This window comes from Arvicanthis niloticus, chromosome 1, assembly GCF_011762505.2.
Source record: "Arvicanthis niloticus isolate mArvNil1 chromosome 1, mArvNil1.pat.X, whole genome shotgun sequence".
NCBI classification, from domain to species: Eukaryota; Metazoa; Chordata; class Mammalia; order Rodentia; family Muridae; genus Arvicanthis; species Arvicanthis niloticus.
In genome coordinates, this window is record NC_047658.1 from 39,248,080 (window position 1) to 39,265,509 (window position 17,430).

The 17,430-nt window shown below is 41.5% G+C and overlaps 1 protein-coding gene across 1 annotated transcript in view; it reads left to right on the forward strand.

The window, feature by feature from the left end:
• Cers3 (ceramide synthase 3) overlaps positions 1-17,430 on the forward strand; it is a 78,354-nt gene that overhangs the window by 24,658 nt on the left and 36,266 nt on the right. Inside the window, 4 exon segments of the mRNA XM_034506834.2 lie at positions 7,931-8,045; positions 13,000-13,118; positions 15,275-15,332; positions 16,556-16,606. Of these exon segments, the coding sequence (XP_034362725.2) occupies positions 7,931-8,045; positions 13,000-13,118; positions 15,275-15,332; positions 16,556-16,606 (343 nt within the window).

Consider the following 17,430-nt stretch of genomic DNA (forward strand, 5'->3'; position numbering starts at 1 on the left):
GTTTCCAGTATCTGGTCAGCCAGTGAGACAGGGTATCCTTTTGGTCTTTTGGTTGCCAGAGCATCACAGACCAAGTCTCTACGTCTATATCTTGCCGGGCTAACAACAGTGAGGAAGAAGTCCCCTCTTGAATTCTTAGAGTCGTTCTTGTTTCCCCAAGGGATTACGTGTAGTCACTGTCTTCTGACTCCTTATCAAGTTAATTCCCAACAACATATCCTGAGTTCTTTCTAGTCTCTCTTTTATTTTATGTTTATATGTATGGATGTTTTGCCTGTAGGTATGTCTGTGTGCCACGTGTGTGCAGTGCCCGAAAAAGTCAGAGGAAGATGTTTGGTCCCCTAGTGTTGAAGTTACAGGTGGTTGAGGGTCACCATGTAGGTGCTAGGATTTGAACGTGAGTCCTCTGCAAGAGCAGCCAGTGCTCTTACCCACTAAGCCACCTCTCCAGCTCAGTTCTTTTAAGTCTGTGATGCTACAAAAGCATATTTCTTTCAGTGAGATATATTCAACATGGCAGAGAGATCATACTTCATAAATTAAGATAAAAGTTTATATTTTCTTTGGGATTCTACATTATTTGTTATAAATTAAACCACTTTTACCCTAAATAAATTATTTTCTATTTCTTGCAAAATTATTTGTAAGTACAGTTTAGATGGTACAAAAACCATAAGTAATCCGCAGGTGAGAAAACAGGAGGTTAATCCCCAAGGGCTCAATGTTATCCAAACACATGTGCTCATGAGATCAGGTTCAACAGTGTTGACTTGACTGAGGGTTTGTTTGTTTGTTTGTTTGTTTGTTTTGTCTGGTTATATAGACATTTTTAAAAATCTCACAGTACAATGCTTCTGATAGTGGAAGACAGTAAGCAAATATTTCCTTGGAATCAAGAGATAGTTTAGAAAGTTTACTATAAATGTGAATCTTCTGAATTCCTTTCACAGATCTTATACATTTGATACTGTCAGGCTGTTTATGTATTATTCATTTATTTAGGTTAAGACTAGTAGTTTCTCACTAGTTTACCTTCTATAACTTCTTTAACATCTTTGAAATATGGTTTCAAAGAGACCTACTCAAAGTTCAACAACACATGAGAATTGGGCAGTCCATGGAGGATAGAGTGTAGCCCCTGAAGCCCGAGGCATGGAGTATAGGACAGTTCCAGAGGCTAGAGTGTAGCCCTCCTGACTCCTACCCCTCCACACAACCCCCCCCCCCAGGCCCAAGGCAGAGGTGGAAGGTGTAAAGCCAGGCCACTTCTTTCATGCCTTTGTGCCCAGAGGAGGTCCCCATTTCTCCCTTTTCTCACTACCTCATAGAGTCCTGAGAAAGCAACCTCCAGCAGTTTTCAGGCGGGAGGAAAGATTATCCACTGGTAACTCACTAGAATGGATGAAAATGGCCTCACATGAACTGAACATTAGAGCAGACAGTTTGATGATGGTGGCCTGTCTTGATTCATGTGACTTTGGGATCCTTATGCTGCTCGGGCCTGTATTGTTGGCTGCATAATTGATAGGAAACTAAGACCTAATTCCCTTCCTTTCTTGAAAACATTCAGCAGCAGAACGTCTGTCTGCTTTGCCCTCTGTTCATCTGGTGCAAGCTACTTTCTTTTTATCTGTCTCAGAATGGCATGGGCTTTCTCCAGTAGAACTTAGTCTGTCTGGAAGTTGGAATAGTCTTTTCTTTTAATCACATTACCTTATGAAACTTTTACTTAACTTCTGTATTTTAAAAACAAGCTAAAGGGCTGATTATTTGATCATTCATAACCAAACGTCTAGATTTTAATTAAACAAAAACATTTTGAAGTACTAGAATAGACAAAACCTGGCAGAAGTTACAGTCTTTGTCAGAACTGGAAAAAGGATTTGTTTGTTTGTTTGTTTATTCCTCCTGTTGGGGTTGGGTTATTTTTTATTTGTGTGTGGGTGCTTTTGAGACTAGGTCTGATGTAGCACAGGCTGGCCTTGAACTGTTTGTTTAGCTGGGGATGACCTTAAAGTGATGAGCCTCCTACTTCTGTCTCCCAGGGGCTGATATTAGAGGCAAGCTAGGCCTCTGCTCTGCTAACCAAGATACACTGAGCTCTTTACCTGTGTGTGTGTGTGTGTGTGTGTGTGTGTGTGTGTGTGTGTGTGTATGCATACATGCATGTGTATGTGGACATTTACGTGTGTGTGAGTATGCACAGTTAGTTGTTTGTGTGTGGATGCACATGTGTGTGCACGTATGTGCACTCACCTGTAGAGGCCTGAGGCTGATGTCAGTCTAAATTGATTTCTACTTTATTAATTAAGGCAGGGTCTCTCAGTTGAACCCAGAGCTTGAGTATATCTCTCTAGCTTGCTCTGGGGATGGCCTGTGAGCATGTCTGGGGTTTTTTCTGGATAGTTAATGGTGTTAGAGGTCCCAGTGTGGTCAGCAACTGACCTGTAAGGAAAAAAACAAAAAAACCACCTTTCCTTCTCTGAGTTGATTTTGCTCCTGTTATGTCTCAGCCTTCTGAGCACTGGAGTCGCAGGCAGGCAGGCCACCAGGCTCACTTGGCATTTACTTGGGTTCTGGGAATCCAGACTTTGGTCCTCACCCTTGACATGGCACGTGCTTTATCCAATGAGCCATGTCCTCAGACCCTCGTTTGAATATTTTGTTTTCATTAGTTACCCTTTGAGGTGAGGTCTCTCTGTTTGTCTGGTTGGGTACTGAACACACAGCGCCAGTGATCCACCCTTTTCAGCCTTCCAGGTAGTTGAGACTGCAGCTTGGACCACATACCTACAGTCACACACTTGTATTTTTAAAACTCAGCCTAATCAAAGTTTTAATTTTATGTAGTTCATTAAAAGATTCATGCATATAGTCATCACCATGATTGTGATATGAATGTCTGTCAACCTGGACAGTTCCATTTATACTTTTCTACTTATTATCCTTGTAAATCCATTTGCTTTCTATCATTTTAACTTTATATGTTTTAGAATTATTTATAATTGGAATTATAGATTATAACACTATGTGTATGTATTTTACTTAACAAATATTTGAGATTTTTCATGAATGATATATATATGTACATTAATGTTTTTATGTTAATGCTGACTAATCTTCCCACATTTATATATCATACAAATATATTTTAACTGTTTGATGGACACCTATATTATTTACATTGTTAGTCCATTGTGAATAAAAACACTGTGAGCATCTGAATGTGGGAACATGGCTGGACATGTGCTTTTGTTTCTCTTAGGAAAGATCTAAACTGTTTGCTTTTCAATGGTACTGTGTGCCTATACCACAGGCTGTTACTCAGCAAGACTTTCTGTCAGCACATGCTATGACATTGTACTCAGTGAAAGAAGATGTTATGAGTAATTATATAATCATCTATATGAGTAATTATATATTATCCAATTTAGCTCATAAATATCGAGAAAAGGTTAGGATATACAGATGGAAAATAGAATACTAGTTGCTTGGGCCAGTTTGGAAAGAAATGGAAAACCACTGAGTTATATATTTTAAAAAGCTAATATTTTAAAATAATCTATTTTATATGTCAAAAATTCATAATTATTTTTAAAGACAAAAGTCAAATTAATGGATAAACAACAGACTTGGAGAAAATGTATATAAACTATGTATCTTATGAAGAATTAAAAATCACAGTATAAGACAAACTGTATAACTCAATAGTAAATAGGTAAGATTTTTTAACAGGCAAAAGAGTTGAGTCAATGAAAATATACAAATAAAAAGTAAGCACATGAAAAGCTAATCAATATCATCAATCATTGGGCTAATGCAAGTTAAAAACTACAGGGGGAAGGCTAGGAGACAGGCCAGTGAGTACTTTGGTATGCTTTGATATGAGGACCTGAGTTCAATCATAAAAATGTCACACATGGCAGTGTGGCGGCACATGCTTGTAATCAAAGGTTGGCAGATTCCTGGGGCCTGTGGGCAGCTGATCTAGCATAATCAATGAACCCTAGGCCAGTAAGAGAACCTGTCTCAAAAAACAAGGTGGGAGGCTCTTGAGGAGCCACGTCTGAGATGTTTCTCTGACCTCCACAGTCATGTGCATGCAAATTCAGACACTTGTGCACCCACATAAACACACACACACATGCACACACAGGTACGCATGCATGCATGCATGCACGCACACGAATGCCCCCACCCCCACCACAGTACATTCAGGAGGTTAACACAAACGTCCTAAGTAAGGACTTCTGAAATTCTTTTCTATGTAAAAAGACTAACAGGAATATTCAGAGTCAACATTTTTATAATTAGACAAAGATTCATAACGACACGGGGAGTGTTGTCTAAGAAAAACAGTAGACTCCTGGAAAGAACATTGAGGTTTGTTTAATTTTAGCTGCCCTTTCTATTTCTGTAATATCCATGAACAACTAAGCACTCAAGCACACTGCTTTAATCCTAGCACTTGGGAGGCAGACGTATATTTAAGGCCAGCCTGCTTTACATAGTCAGTTCCTGTCTTAGGGTTTTACTGTTGTGAAGAGACACCATGACCAAGGCAACTCTTATAAAAGACAACATTTAATTGGGGCTGGCTTACTGGTTCAGAGGTTCAATCCATTATCATTAAGGTGGGAGCATCCAGGCAGGTCTGGTGCAAGCAGAGCTGAGAGTTCTACATCTTCATCTGAAGGCTGCTAGCAGAATAATGGCTTCTAGGCAGCTAGGACAAGGATCTTAAAGCCCACACCCACAGTGCCATGCCAACTCCAACAAGGCCACACCTACTCCAACAGGGCCACACTTTCTAATAGTGTCACATTGACTACACAGTCAGTGTGATCTCTGCTACCAGCAAAGCCAAGCACCTGGGGGACCTGGGGTAACTGGAAACCTGACATGTTATTGACAGGAATGAAGGATGGCACAGCTACTTTGGGAAGCAAATTTTCTGTTTCTTATAAAGCGGCGAACACTTAATTTAACCCTTGGCAGTCTTAAAGTGAAATTCTAAATATAATATTTCATATACCCTCCCAAGTGTTAGGCTGAGCATATTCAAACCATAGCAGTTTCAGACCAGTCCAGAATACACAGTGAAACTTAAAAAAAGAAAAAAGAAAAAAAAAACAATTTAAAAGCAAAATCTAAGAGCTCATGTGTACAATATACCCTTGCAGTCTGGCAGACACTACAAAAAAAGAGTTGAAGTCTTTCAAAGCATTATTACGGAGAATTGTCATTACCTGACTGTCTAGTAAACACAAGTCATGATGCTGCTGCCTGTATTCCTTCTCCCTCACAGTGTGCCCAAAGTTTTTTTTTAAAGGGTATATTCCTGGGAGTATGCTTATCTGGAAGAATTAAAGGTAATTGACTGCCAGAGGAAATAATAATAACTGGTTCAACAATTCAACTAAGCCAAAAACTCAAAATGAAAAGCAGAGAACAGAGGTGTCAGGTGAGGTGGAGCCATGCAAAGCTCTGATGTTTTCTTGGGAATCTTGAAGGCCAATCTGATGTTTAACAGTTTGTTCAGGTCCAGGCGAGACTCCAAGTCCCTCAGCTCTCACCTCTCTATGGCTGTGATGCACTCTGTAAATAGAAAGCAAGGCAGAGTCCTGCTGCCTGTCTGTCTGTCAGTGGGTGCTGGATCCCACCCCACGCGAAGAGCACCAGCAGACTGGGAGGCCTGTTGGCTCCGGGCGTTGAAGGAAGCCTCTGTCCAGTCATCAGCTGGGTAGCAACCTGACGTGCTAGAGACTTCAGCACCCACACATGACAGAGTACAGGATATAGAGTTCAGGTTTTCAGAGTGACTTAACTCACAAAACAACTGAGAAGGCGGTCTGAGGTCTGGTGTCACCACCAACATGCAACAAAACCTAAGCAGACATGTTAGAACTGGGGACTTGTGGTACATATGCAGAAGACAGTGTTTCCGGGTAAGCAAGGATGTTGGACTTACTGGACTCTTAAAATGTTTTCAGGGAATTAGAGATACTGGGCGATGCTTAGGAAGTAAATGAAAGCAGGAAAGCAATGACTCAGCAGATCACAATAGCAATAAAATAATGGAAATCATAAATCAAGACAGAGGGCCAAAGAGAAGTTGAAAAATTAAGAAAGGTATGACCGAAGTGAAAAATAAGGTTGTAAAGGGTTTTGGTAAGTTATGTTACTTACAGGTATTAAAAATCCACCAATGTAGTATAACTACATTTTCATTTGTAAAACTTTTTAATACTCTTTGTTTAGTTGCATAAAATAATAATAATAAATCTGTGTTGATTAGAACATAATATATAAAGACACAATTTATATAATAATACAAAGGGAGAAAGAATGGAGGCTTTTTACCCCCATTGAAAGTAATTTGCTATTATTTTGAACCTGGATGTTATAAATTAAGGTGTATTATAATCCCAGAAGGACCCCAGAGAATAAGTAGGCGGGAGGTTAGAAAGAAATAGGTTTAAGCTTTATAAACTATCATACTGAGCAAGCATCTCTAGTGCTCTATCCAACAGTGGCAAGCCTGCCCCTCTCGTGCACAGAGGGTACTCCCCATGCCATGCCATGTGCCAGACCAAAGCACAAGTCCCAGTGGATGTGAGAGGATGGCGACCATACACATGAAGGGAGGGTAGAAACCAGGAAATTAGCAGATCAATGAAAATTACATCAACACGCTTCTAAATAACCAGAGAAGGAATCTCTCGGTAAATCAGAAGTATCTGTAAGGGAATGAAAATGAGCACACTATACTAGAACCTTCTGGAATGTGGAAGTAGCAGGGCTGGGACAGCCTCAAACTCCTCTATGTAAAAACAAAGAAAGCTCAGATTGAGGATACACTTCCATCTTAAGAAACTAGAAGAATCAGGTGAAAGTCATCTTAGAGCAGAAGTTAGGAGTACTAACAATTCTGGCAGGAAATGGGGAGAAGGGATCATACAGTCAGTGTGATCTCTGCTGCCAGCAAAGCCAAGCACCTGGGGGACCTGGGGTAACTGGAAACCTGACACATTATCGACAGGAATGAAGGATGGCACAGCTACTTTGGAAAACAAATTTTCTGTTTCTTATAAAGCGTCGAACACTTAATTTAACCCTTGGCAGTCTTAAAGTGAAATTTTAAATATAATATTTCATCGTAATTCCCAAATGTTGCACATAAATGTATTTGGCCTCACAATGAAATAAATTCTAAATTGTGTAGTAAACCATGTATTCTTAAATAACTGCTTATGTGTAGATCTGAAATTTTTCCCTCCTTGGACTTAGATTTAGGATGTTATTATTATTTTGTTTGTCTGTCTTTTGAGACACTGAAGCTACACTGGAACTCCTGTATCCCATGCGGGCCTGAAATTCACTGTACTCTTTCTCCTTTACCCTCCCAAGTGTTGGGTTATAGTCATTAGCCACTATGTCCAGCTTGGAACTAGGCATATGTCTACTTGGAACTTTTGGTGGGCAGACACTGGCTGTAGGTAGCTCCATTGACAATGCAATGTGTATTAGTCAGATTTCCATTGCTGTAACAAAATACCCCAAAGCAATGAATTTATAAAGTAAGCATAGATTCCAGTCCAAAGTTATCTGGTGAGATGTCACAACATAGCAGGAGCACATGGCGGAGCAGAAAGAAATGGAGAGAAGACTCTGAGTTCCCATGGTCCCCTTGGAAGACAGTCTTCCAATAACTTCAGGATTTCCCACTTGGCCCACCTCTTGATGGTTTCCCATAGCTCCTAACAGCACAGACCCTGTGGGCTAAGCCTTGTAATGTGGCACACTCAGCATCCTAACTAGAACAATACAAGCAAATGCCCGAGCTTTCTCTGGACTTCTAAAGGTACAGCCTGGGTTTTCTGGTATGGGAATGGACGTCTTACTTCTCAAATCTTCTCATATTTTGTAGGTTTATTGCTACACCTCTAGCAAATGCACTTGGCATTCAAAAGACACAGCATAAAGTTAAACCAAATGCCACCTTAGAGAATTTTTTCAAGCAATCCACAAGCAAACCATCACATGTAAGTAACAATTCAATTCTTTGCTTGTAGACTCAAGGACTTTTCTTAATGGTTTGAGATATCTTGACCTACTTTGTCTATACAACAAAGAGCTTCCACTTGACCACCAAAGAGTTTCATTCATTGAATACATTGCTTTGCTCTGTTGACAGATGCTGTAGCATCTCAAATGTGATAAAGTATAGAAATTTTAGAAAATCGCTGGCATTAGTAGTTAAAGAATTGCTTGCAGCTGTTGTATCATGTATTAACAATCAATTCCATAACAGTTTAGGCTTGGTGTTGTGGCTTATGACTGAGGCAGGAGGATTACTATGAGTTTGCCCCTGGCTTGGGCTAATGTAGTGACTCTGGGGAAAGCCTGAGACACATAGCAAGACCCTGCTTTAAAAATTCAAATAAATAAATAATATCACAAATTCATTTTAATGGTAGTTTTTAAACATTTGAGTGGAGAAGGCAACACCTGATAATTTGATGATTGTGGCCCTATGGAAACACATCATAACATCCCCAGGAAGTCAGTTTTCACACTTGCCCTTGTTTTATCCAAGGCCTCAACATACACAGAAACACACAGAAATCCTGATTTCTCCCCCAAAATAGAATTCCCAAGAGCATCACAATTCTTTCACAATACACAGTATCCTTGGGTACTGCAGTACACTGAAGGTTTTTATATCACAAAACATTTTGTTTCATAGTTGGAAGGCCATGTCCAGGCACCTCTGTTTTATTATTTTGCATAATTGAAATGTCAGGCAAAATAGACTTTTCCCCAAAGTGGCTCTCCTCTAGACTAAATAAAGAAAGTTACCACCTGTCCTTTTTAAAAATCAAGACTATGCACTACCAGCATTTTAGGGGAAAGGTTTTGAGCCATTTAAACTGCATTTGTTGAATTGGGCTATGCTTATCAGCTGATGGTATCATTGCTCTGGTGGGGTCCTTGCACAGGAAGGTAGGCTGAGGTTTGACACAACATAAGGCTTAGAGTGTAGTGTGGCTCACGGCTGAAGAGCTGTCTGTGGCTCTCTCTGCTCACATGACTGACTTTGTCAAACAAGGACAGTTTGACAACCCAACAAGCCACCTGTTTTTTGTTTCCAGGAACTTTATGTGACCATGATCACTCCCCCTCCCCAAATAAATACTTTGGTTTCCACTGGTGATGTGCAAAAACAAAAAAAACAAACAAACAAATAAACAACAACAAAAAATGGGACTCCTGTGAGGAGTTCTTCTAATCCTGAGTCTATTTGGGAATAACTAACATTCATAATATCTTATATGGAATGTGTAGTTCCTATCAGATCTACTTGCTGAAACCAAGAGCTCCAAGTCATTGGAAAGGGTGTGTGTGTGTGTCTGTGTGTGTGTCTCTGTGTGTGTGTGTGTGCGAGTGTGCTGTGGTGTGCATGTGAAGATCAGAGGACAACTTTTGGGAGTCACTTCTGTCCTTCCCACCCTGCAGAGGTTGAATTCAAGCCATCAGACTTACCTGGTAAGTACACTTACCCACCGAGTCATCTTAACACCTCTGAAGATTAAGATCTTTGAAATAATGGAGAAAGCTTGCTTCCTATGGAAGGAAGAAAAATGACCATGTGACAGTCAAAACAAAACATAGAAAGAACTAGATTAGGCGATGTTCAAGACTGAGCTGAGGAAACAAAGCCCAGCAAGGGGAAGCCAGCTGCCACACAGTTAACACACAGCTTGCCCAGGAGCAGGAGTTCACCCCATACTGGCCCAGACTCCTGCAGGGCTCCTCCAGCTCCACCCCAAGGACTTCATTTATCCACAGCATGGGGAAACTTATTTTAAAAGCAAACACCCACACAGTTGGAATTGTGCTGGTTTCAACTCTATAAACAGTGAGGTCCAACTTGACATAGGTATAACTTGGACATGTCTATCAGGTGAGAGAAAAGGCATCATACTTCACCCCGCAGTGAGCTTTATCTACCAAACCCAGGAGGTGATGGGACAGACTCCTGATTCCAAGTGCTCCTGGCTCACAAAAGGATTCACATTTGGGTAGCAGATCCAGATAGCAAGAAAAACATTTACTCTGAAAGGTTCTAGAATGTGGGAAGATAGACTGTAACTCAGGAAGGCAGAGTCGTGATTCAGATACAGGAAGTAATCTCATGAGACCTTCAAGGACATTCATTGGTCAGCACTATGTTAAAACATTGTCTCCATTTATAGCTTAAATTTAAAGCAAGTTACTGAGTAGGCTAACAATGTTTTGTTTTAAATCAAGACCTGAGTATAACCACTACAATCCTATGGTAAGCCTTGAAAGTGTGTAGAATAGTTATACCTGTAAGTGACAACTACATTCATTCAAACAACTGGGCTCCTAAACCCAAGGCTGTTTCTCCATTTGTAGTTTGCACCAATAAAGCAGCAACATTTCAAAATGGCCAGGGGTGTCTAGCCATGATATGACATTGTCATCTGTAAATATGTAGGTCCACATGCATAGCTTTCTTGATTCATATGCAGCCCAGTGCCCAACAGAATAGGTTGGGTTATGTGCAGTGTACACAGTATCAACCCTGGGCTCCTTGATTCACCCTTCTTATAGCATCCTTGACCCACAGAAATAAATGCCAATGACTAATATTTGAGGTTGCTACCATCAATTTGTGTCTGTCGGATACAGAGTTCTATGGACTATTTTAAAAGATGCTTTTTCAATGTAGACTATCATAAAGAGTAACACCTGCTTCTTAATTGTCCTTGTTTCCATTCCCATAACAACTTGAACTCTTCTCTGAATGCTTTAGGTGTCCAGCAAGTGCTTGCTTTGTGTGCTAAGAGAATGGGTCTTGATGTTTTTGTGTGCAAGGCTCCTCAAAAAGATTTACGATTATGATGTCGGCATTGTTCAGATGGGCTTTCAGTTAGCTGCCTTTGTGCAACATGGGAATGTGGACATGATCTCTATCTCCAGTCTCCATCCTCAATGTCAACTTTACAAGAGTAAGGTCTTAAAATGCAAGCAGGCTGTAACCCACCATGTGCATTCCAGACAAGATCCTCCATGAAGTGACCCAACCTGTACTTGTTCCCTGTACTTGTATCTTCCTGTGGGACTGCTTTCTGATCCTTAAGCCTTCCCTACCCACTCCACTGTCACCTCTAAATAACCACACATGGGGGCCCTCCCTGGATCTTCCCCAGCACATTTCAGGGCTCAGTTACAGTGTGACTTCCAAGAGCTGCATGCATGAGACAAGGTCAGTCTTTCCATAGCTCACCAAACTGCTTTGTCACAATTCCTTGCTGCATTTTAGAACAGTCCCATAAGACTGACAGATGTAGATCTTCTGGAAGAAGTAGACACTAGTGAGCCGCTACCTGGTCTTTCTTCTCAAGGACACAAAACAAACAATGATGGTCCCAGAATCCCTGACCTATAAAGAGTGCTGAATGGGCTGCTTTGTGGAGAAATGGTGATTTTTGACATGTTCTGTTCTGTTGTCTCTTTCCTTCTCCTCAGGTTAGTGAAGGGCCAGTCACTTAGTAAAGGTACAGAACCACTGTCACTCTTCTGCCTGTGCTCAGTGAGTGGCTTCTGGTGACTGCTGTAGCCCTGGTTCCTGAACAACTGTGATCTATACCAGATGATAGAGCAGAAACTATCTGGCTGGTCACAACTGCTGGGTGACCAACAGCCAACTCTGTCAAATTTAGTCCCAGGACTGTATTTTTTTCCTCTCTGGAAATATTAGGGCTTGGTCTCAGCTGGTGGTCCTTAGGGATGGGGCCCACTGTGCCACAGCTGAAGCTTGTGTCTTGAGCAGGAAGCTGAGAGTTAGCTTTAGGCAATTTGGCTTTTGTTTAGTTTAGTTTTTATAACAGAATTAAGAAGGCCTTTTCTTATATTAGAAAATGAAAGACCAAGAGATCAATGCCATTTCCAAAAAGCTGGTGAAGAACATGGTCTTCATGGCAGTGGAGCATTAGTGACCACACCTGTGACAATCTCACTGTGGAATGGGCCTGGTCCTCTTGTCCTTTAGTGTTTCTGTTCTGGCTTTAAGTGGACTTTGGATTTTGTAATCTTTGGGTGGTAATCCATCATCTGTGTTGTCTCCTATTTTAAATCATAGCCTGCGAAGCTTCTGCTTCCCAGAGGAGAAATCATCATCATTATTATACTTTATAATCATTATTTTAATGGTTGGAAATAGTTTGGATTGTTTTGAAATAGACTATGTACCAGAATGATTGCAAGTGTGGTGGCTAACTAGCACCTGCTGGGGTTTTTTTCTGGATCAACATCTGTGACTACCAGAAAGACTGTATGAAGTAACAGAAAGCCTCCTAGCCCACGTCTTTGCAACCTGTGACTGTTTCCACATCTTGCACAAGCCCTAGCAACTCTCAGGCGAACTTATGTCTCTGTAGGAAGTGCTAGGAAATCGTGTTTGATTGACACTGTAAACTCTACTACTCTATCTGGTACCTAGCAGGCCCTAAATAGATCTTTGTGAGTTCACACGCCCATAACGGAAACTGTGGGCTGCTAATATGTAGATAGTCGTTCCTTCTCAGTAATCTACAGGCTAAGATTCTCACTTTCTCTGTTTTCTGTTTGTTTGCCTTTGGCTTGGGGTCTCTGTGTGTGAATGTGATTTCACTAACAATAGAAAATTAACTCCCTGGCTCACGGTCTTCTGACTGTTCATCTCACCATCCCCTGACTGTGTGACATTTGACCCTGTTCTTTACCTTAGTTTTTACGGATATGTAGAGTGTGCATGTGCTTGTGCATGTGTGTGCAGGCCACGGTGTGCCTGTGATGACATTCCTCCTTCCCCCATGTCCTGCCTTTACCTGCTGAGATACCATGCTGACTGCTGGCCCTCTGCTGGCTGCTGTTTGCTCATTCATTTCTTCTTCTTCTTCTTTTTTTTTTTTTTTTTTTTTTTTTCAGTCTGATGTTTATGGACTGGCAAAGAAGTGTAACTTGACAGAGCGCCAGGTTGAAAGGTGGCTCAGGATTCGGCAGAAGCAAAACAAGCCTTGCAGGTTGCAGAAATTCCAGGAATCTTGGTAAGAAGGATGGGAAGCTTAGATAACTCTGTGTGGCCACGCAGAGCACACCCTGACACTGGAGGGGAAGAAGGGTCCAAATGCATTCTCCACTTTCCATAGGGTCTTTCCTGTTTGGCCTTCTTCCCCTACCCCAACAAAGCAAGTCTGGTTTATTTGAATGGTTTCATTAAATACATCTGCAAAGGTAACAAACTAAAGCACAAAGCACAATCTTACAGCAGCTCAACAACGGAAATGGAGTTAGTGCGAAATGTACAGTTAGCAGCTACTGAGAGACCCCAAGGTTTAAATTCAGTTGTAAACAGTGTACATTGTTAAACAATGGAAGGAAAACATTTATATAACTCAGAAAGGTTTTTGAATGAGGAAAAAAGATGTTGTTCTTAATGGTTCTTGCTTCCCTCTCCTCTTCTAGAAGACCCAAGGCTCTAAGGTGGACCGGTGCCTATGCAGACATTCTGTACTTAGCCTGAGTCCAGACAAACCATAAGCATGTCTTATCTGCTGGTTCTCCTTTCTAGGGCTGAGGTTAGGAAGTCTCAAGACTTTGTCATGTTTCTGCTGTCTTTATGGTTATGGGAGCAGGGGATGTGAGCATGTATCCTAGGGCACATTCTCAGAATGTCATCTCTGTCCTCTTCTTTACTGTAAGGAGCCACCGTGTGCAGCAAGCTCTGCCTGTATGTGCATAGGGGCACGGGAGCTTAGGCAATGTAATAGTGGCCATACCTCTGAAGACAAGGGACTCCTCTCCAGAAGCTGTCATCTGCAAATAATTCTTATGCTAGAGTGGGGCCTCATGAGCCCCTCCCCCACCAAAGCTGGAATGTAGACCAGCTTGATTTTGCACCGGCCTTATGCTGGGCTGTGAGTTAATGAGTAACTGTGGCTGTGCCATAGAAGGAAGACACTGTTTCCAACACTCTCCATTGTCCTCTGTCCCTTCCCATGTTTCAGCCCCCTCTTCCACCATGGTCACAGAGCCTTGAGGCAGGGGTGGATATAGATGCCCCATTTAGGCCTGAGAACACCCAGTAATCACTTACTGACCAGTATTTACTGCTGGCTGCTGCACAAAGAGTTTTCCTTCCAATCTTGAGAGCAGCTCTAAACTATAGCTTTAACCATAAATATTTGGAAGGCATTTCATAGCATGTTCATAGAACAAACCAACAGAAGTAAATTTCTCCCCAGGGCCTATGCTCTTCCCCCATAGGCTTTTGATTAGCTTTATAGGACTGGGAGGGAATTCTCCTCCCATGAATCAGGGGTAGGCAATTAAGGCCTGATTTGTGACAGAGTTCTTTCACTTTTCTTCTCTCTCTCTCTCTCTCCCTCTCTCTCTCTCTCTCTCTCCCTCCCCCTCCCCCTCCCCCTCCCCCTCCCCCATTTCTTTCTTTTGAGAACTCTCCATTTGGCCTGTGGCCCATTACCTGCCTGGGTGTTTTGTTTATTTTCATGCTTCTTTAAGTCTTTGCATAGTCGCCCTCTATCTGGTGTGCACTTGCACTAAGCTGTCTCTCCCCTATGCTAACGGCAGGTTTTTGCTGTGCAGAAATCATTTCATTTCACAGCATCCCCCTACAGATTCTCGTTTTCACTAATGACTTGAGCTAGAAAGTCCACTGAAGAAAGCCCTTGCCTATGTTTATGTCTTGAACTTTTTTACATACATTTTTCTCTCAAAGTCTTTTTGGGTGTCACCTTAGCATCTTTGATACTTTTGAGTTGATTTTTGTACAGGGTGAGAGATATAAATTATATTAAGCCCCAGATGTGGATATCCTGTTTCCCCGGTACCATTTATTATGGGGTTGTATTTTTCCAGTGTGTGTTTTGACATCTTTGTTGGTTGTATCTGTGACACTATCATATTCCATCAGTCTGTATGTCTGCATCTTGGGCAGGTACCATAGCTTGCTTGCTTTTGTGGCTCTGGAGTAGGATTTGAGATCAGGTATTATGATGTGCCTGGCATTGTTCTTTCCATGGTTTGGGTGTTTGTGCTTCTGTGTGGATTTTAGGCTAAGATGAGCTTGCACTTGCTGGACTCTAGGATACCTCTTCTTTAAAGCCTGTTGTACCAAATACCCTTTTCCCTCATATGTCAATCACTGTTCCAGAGGACTGATGCTTCTCCTTTCTTCTGGCAGCTGGCGATTTACATTTTACTTCATGATAACTGTGGCTGGAGCTGTATTTCTTTATGATGTAAGTTGTCATTTTTCACATCTTTGGAATTCATCTTGAACTTTAAATATTTTCGCCTATGAATTCTATCAATGCAAATCCCTCATCTCAAAAGAATAAGAGACGGTTTATTCTGGAGCCAAATAAATTGACCATGACCCAGGAGCACAGAGAGAGGTCACCTCAGATTCCATGTCCCCATGTGGTGATGCTTTCCTGAAGTTTTATAGTAACGGAACAAAGCAAATCATAAATGAAAATACTTTTCAAATGCATTGGTGGAAATGCCAGACAAGCAGGACACAGCAAGGCAGGGGTTTTCAGCTATAAGCCTAGGTGCCATAAGGCAACATCTTTGACCTTTGGTTGGCAGAAGCTAGTGGTCTGCTTGGATATTCCAAAGGATTTACCTAATAGCCATAAAGATACTTACTCACAGGTAAGATTAATGGAAATTAGGCTCAGACCCACAACATTCTAACCTTTCCACAGTCTTTGAAGTTCTAGTCAGTCAGCCGTACAGATCATTGCCCGTTCTGCCTGGAACTTCTTTAAGAGTTCTTTCGGGACATAATACTCCATAAGTTAACCAGGTTAAGAACTCTTGTCTAGAATGAGCAGGGCCCAAAATAAACCTCCTGACATTTTATTGCTGTAATTGTCTCAAGGTATTTTTGCCTTCTCATTTATTTATTTATGTGCCTCCCCCGCCTCTTTCTGTCTGTCTCTTGACACAGGTTCTCAATATGTATCTGAGGCTGGGCTGGAACCATGCCAGCCTCAAACTTGTAACTTTGCCCTCTCGGCATCCCAAGTGGTGAGATTATAGGCACTTGCTAATAGCCCAATGCAATGAACAGATATAATAACTAATCTAGAAATTATTTTATTAGCATATTTATTTATTCAAAGCAGTTTCTTCAATAAGACAGTCCCAGTGTTGACACCAGATTCACCGTGAATTTCACAGTGTTGTGAAGTTCACAGTAGTGAATTTCACAGTGTTATACGGAAATGTGGGTCAGTGCCCACAGAGGTGAAAATGCATTCAACAGAAGAAGTGGGATCTGCACAGGAGAGCCAGTACAGTACAGTAGGAAAGACACAAGTGAGTCACTCACTACAACAGCGAACACACACGTGGGTTAGTGTGACAGTGACCACCACAACGAGCTGTGTTTCCTGCTGAAACCAGCTTTCCACTCACAGAATTGTATCTTCTCTCGGCTTCCTCTGTTTTTCAGAAACCATGGGCGTATGACCTCTGGGAGGTTTGGCATGACTACCCCAGACAGGTAAGTCTTCCCTAAAGGTGCCTCTCCCCCTAACTTAACAGCAGGTTCAGATGCCTTCCCAGATCTCAATGGGTTTTCTGTTTTGGTTTGTTTCTTTGGTGGCTGGTTGGTCTTGTTTTTATGATCCACTCTTAAACTCAGTGCATACCTGGGTTGGCCCTGAACCTGCAACCTTTCCTCCCCCATTTCCAACCAAAGCAGCAGGCTAAAATAAAGATTTTTGCCCTGTTAGCCTCAGCATAAACAATAACAACAAAATCAGAAAGCTGCTGGAACAACGGCTCAGTGGTCCAGAGCACTGACTGCTCTTCCAGGAAGACAGGAGTTTGATTCTTATTACCCACATGCTGGCACAGGATCTCCAGTTCCAGGGATCCAGTATCCTTTCCTGCCCTCTGCAGTAACCAGGCACACACCAGGCTCCTATGTGGTCCACACACATGTGCAGGCAAAACATCCATACAGATAAAACAAATAGTAAAAATGAAATAAAACAACAGGACAAAAGAACCAGAAAGCATTAAAAGAAAAGTCCTACTCACTACGCAGGTGGTCATATAATCCTGTTAATGCTAGCCCATTTACTCTTCTCAAGAGCATCCCTTATCTCTCAGTGCATAACAAACTATCCTCAAGCCTACTGCCACAAAATGCTGGCCACCGATCTGTCATGGAGTGGGTTGTGTGGTGTCAACTGAGATCATTCATGCATCCCACGTCAGTTGGCAGCCTTACTCCTGTTTATCACCTGGCACTTAATAGTTTTTCCATTAATTAATTAATTAATTTTAAAGTTATTTATTTATGTATTTATTTATTTTGTT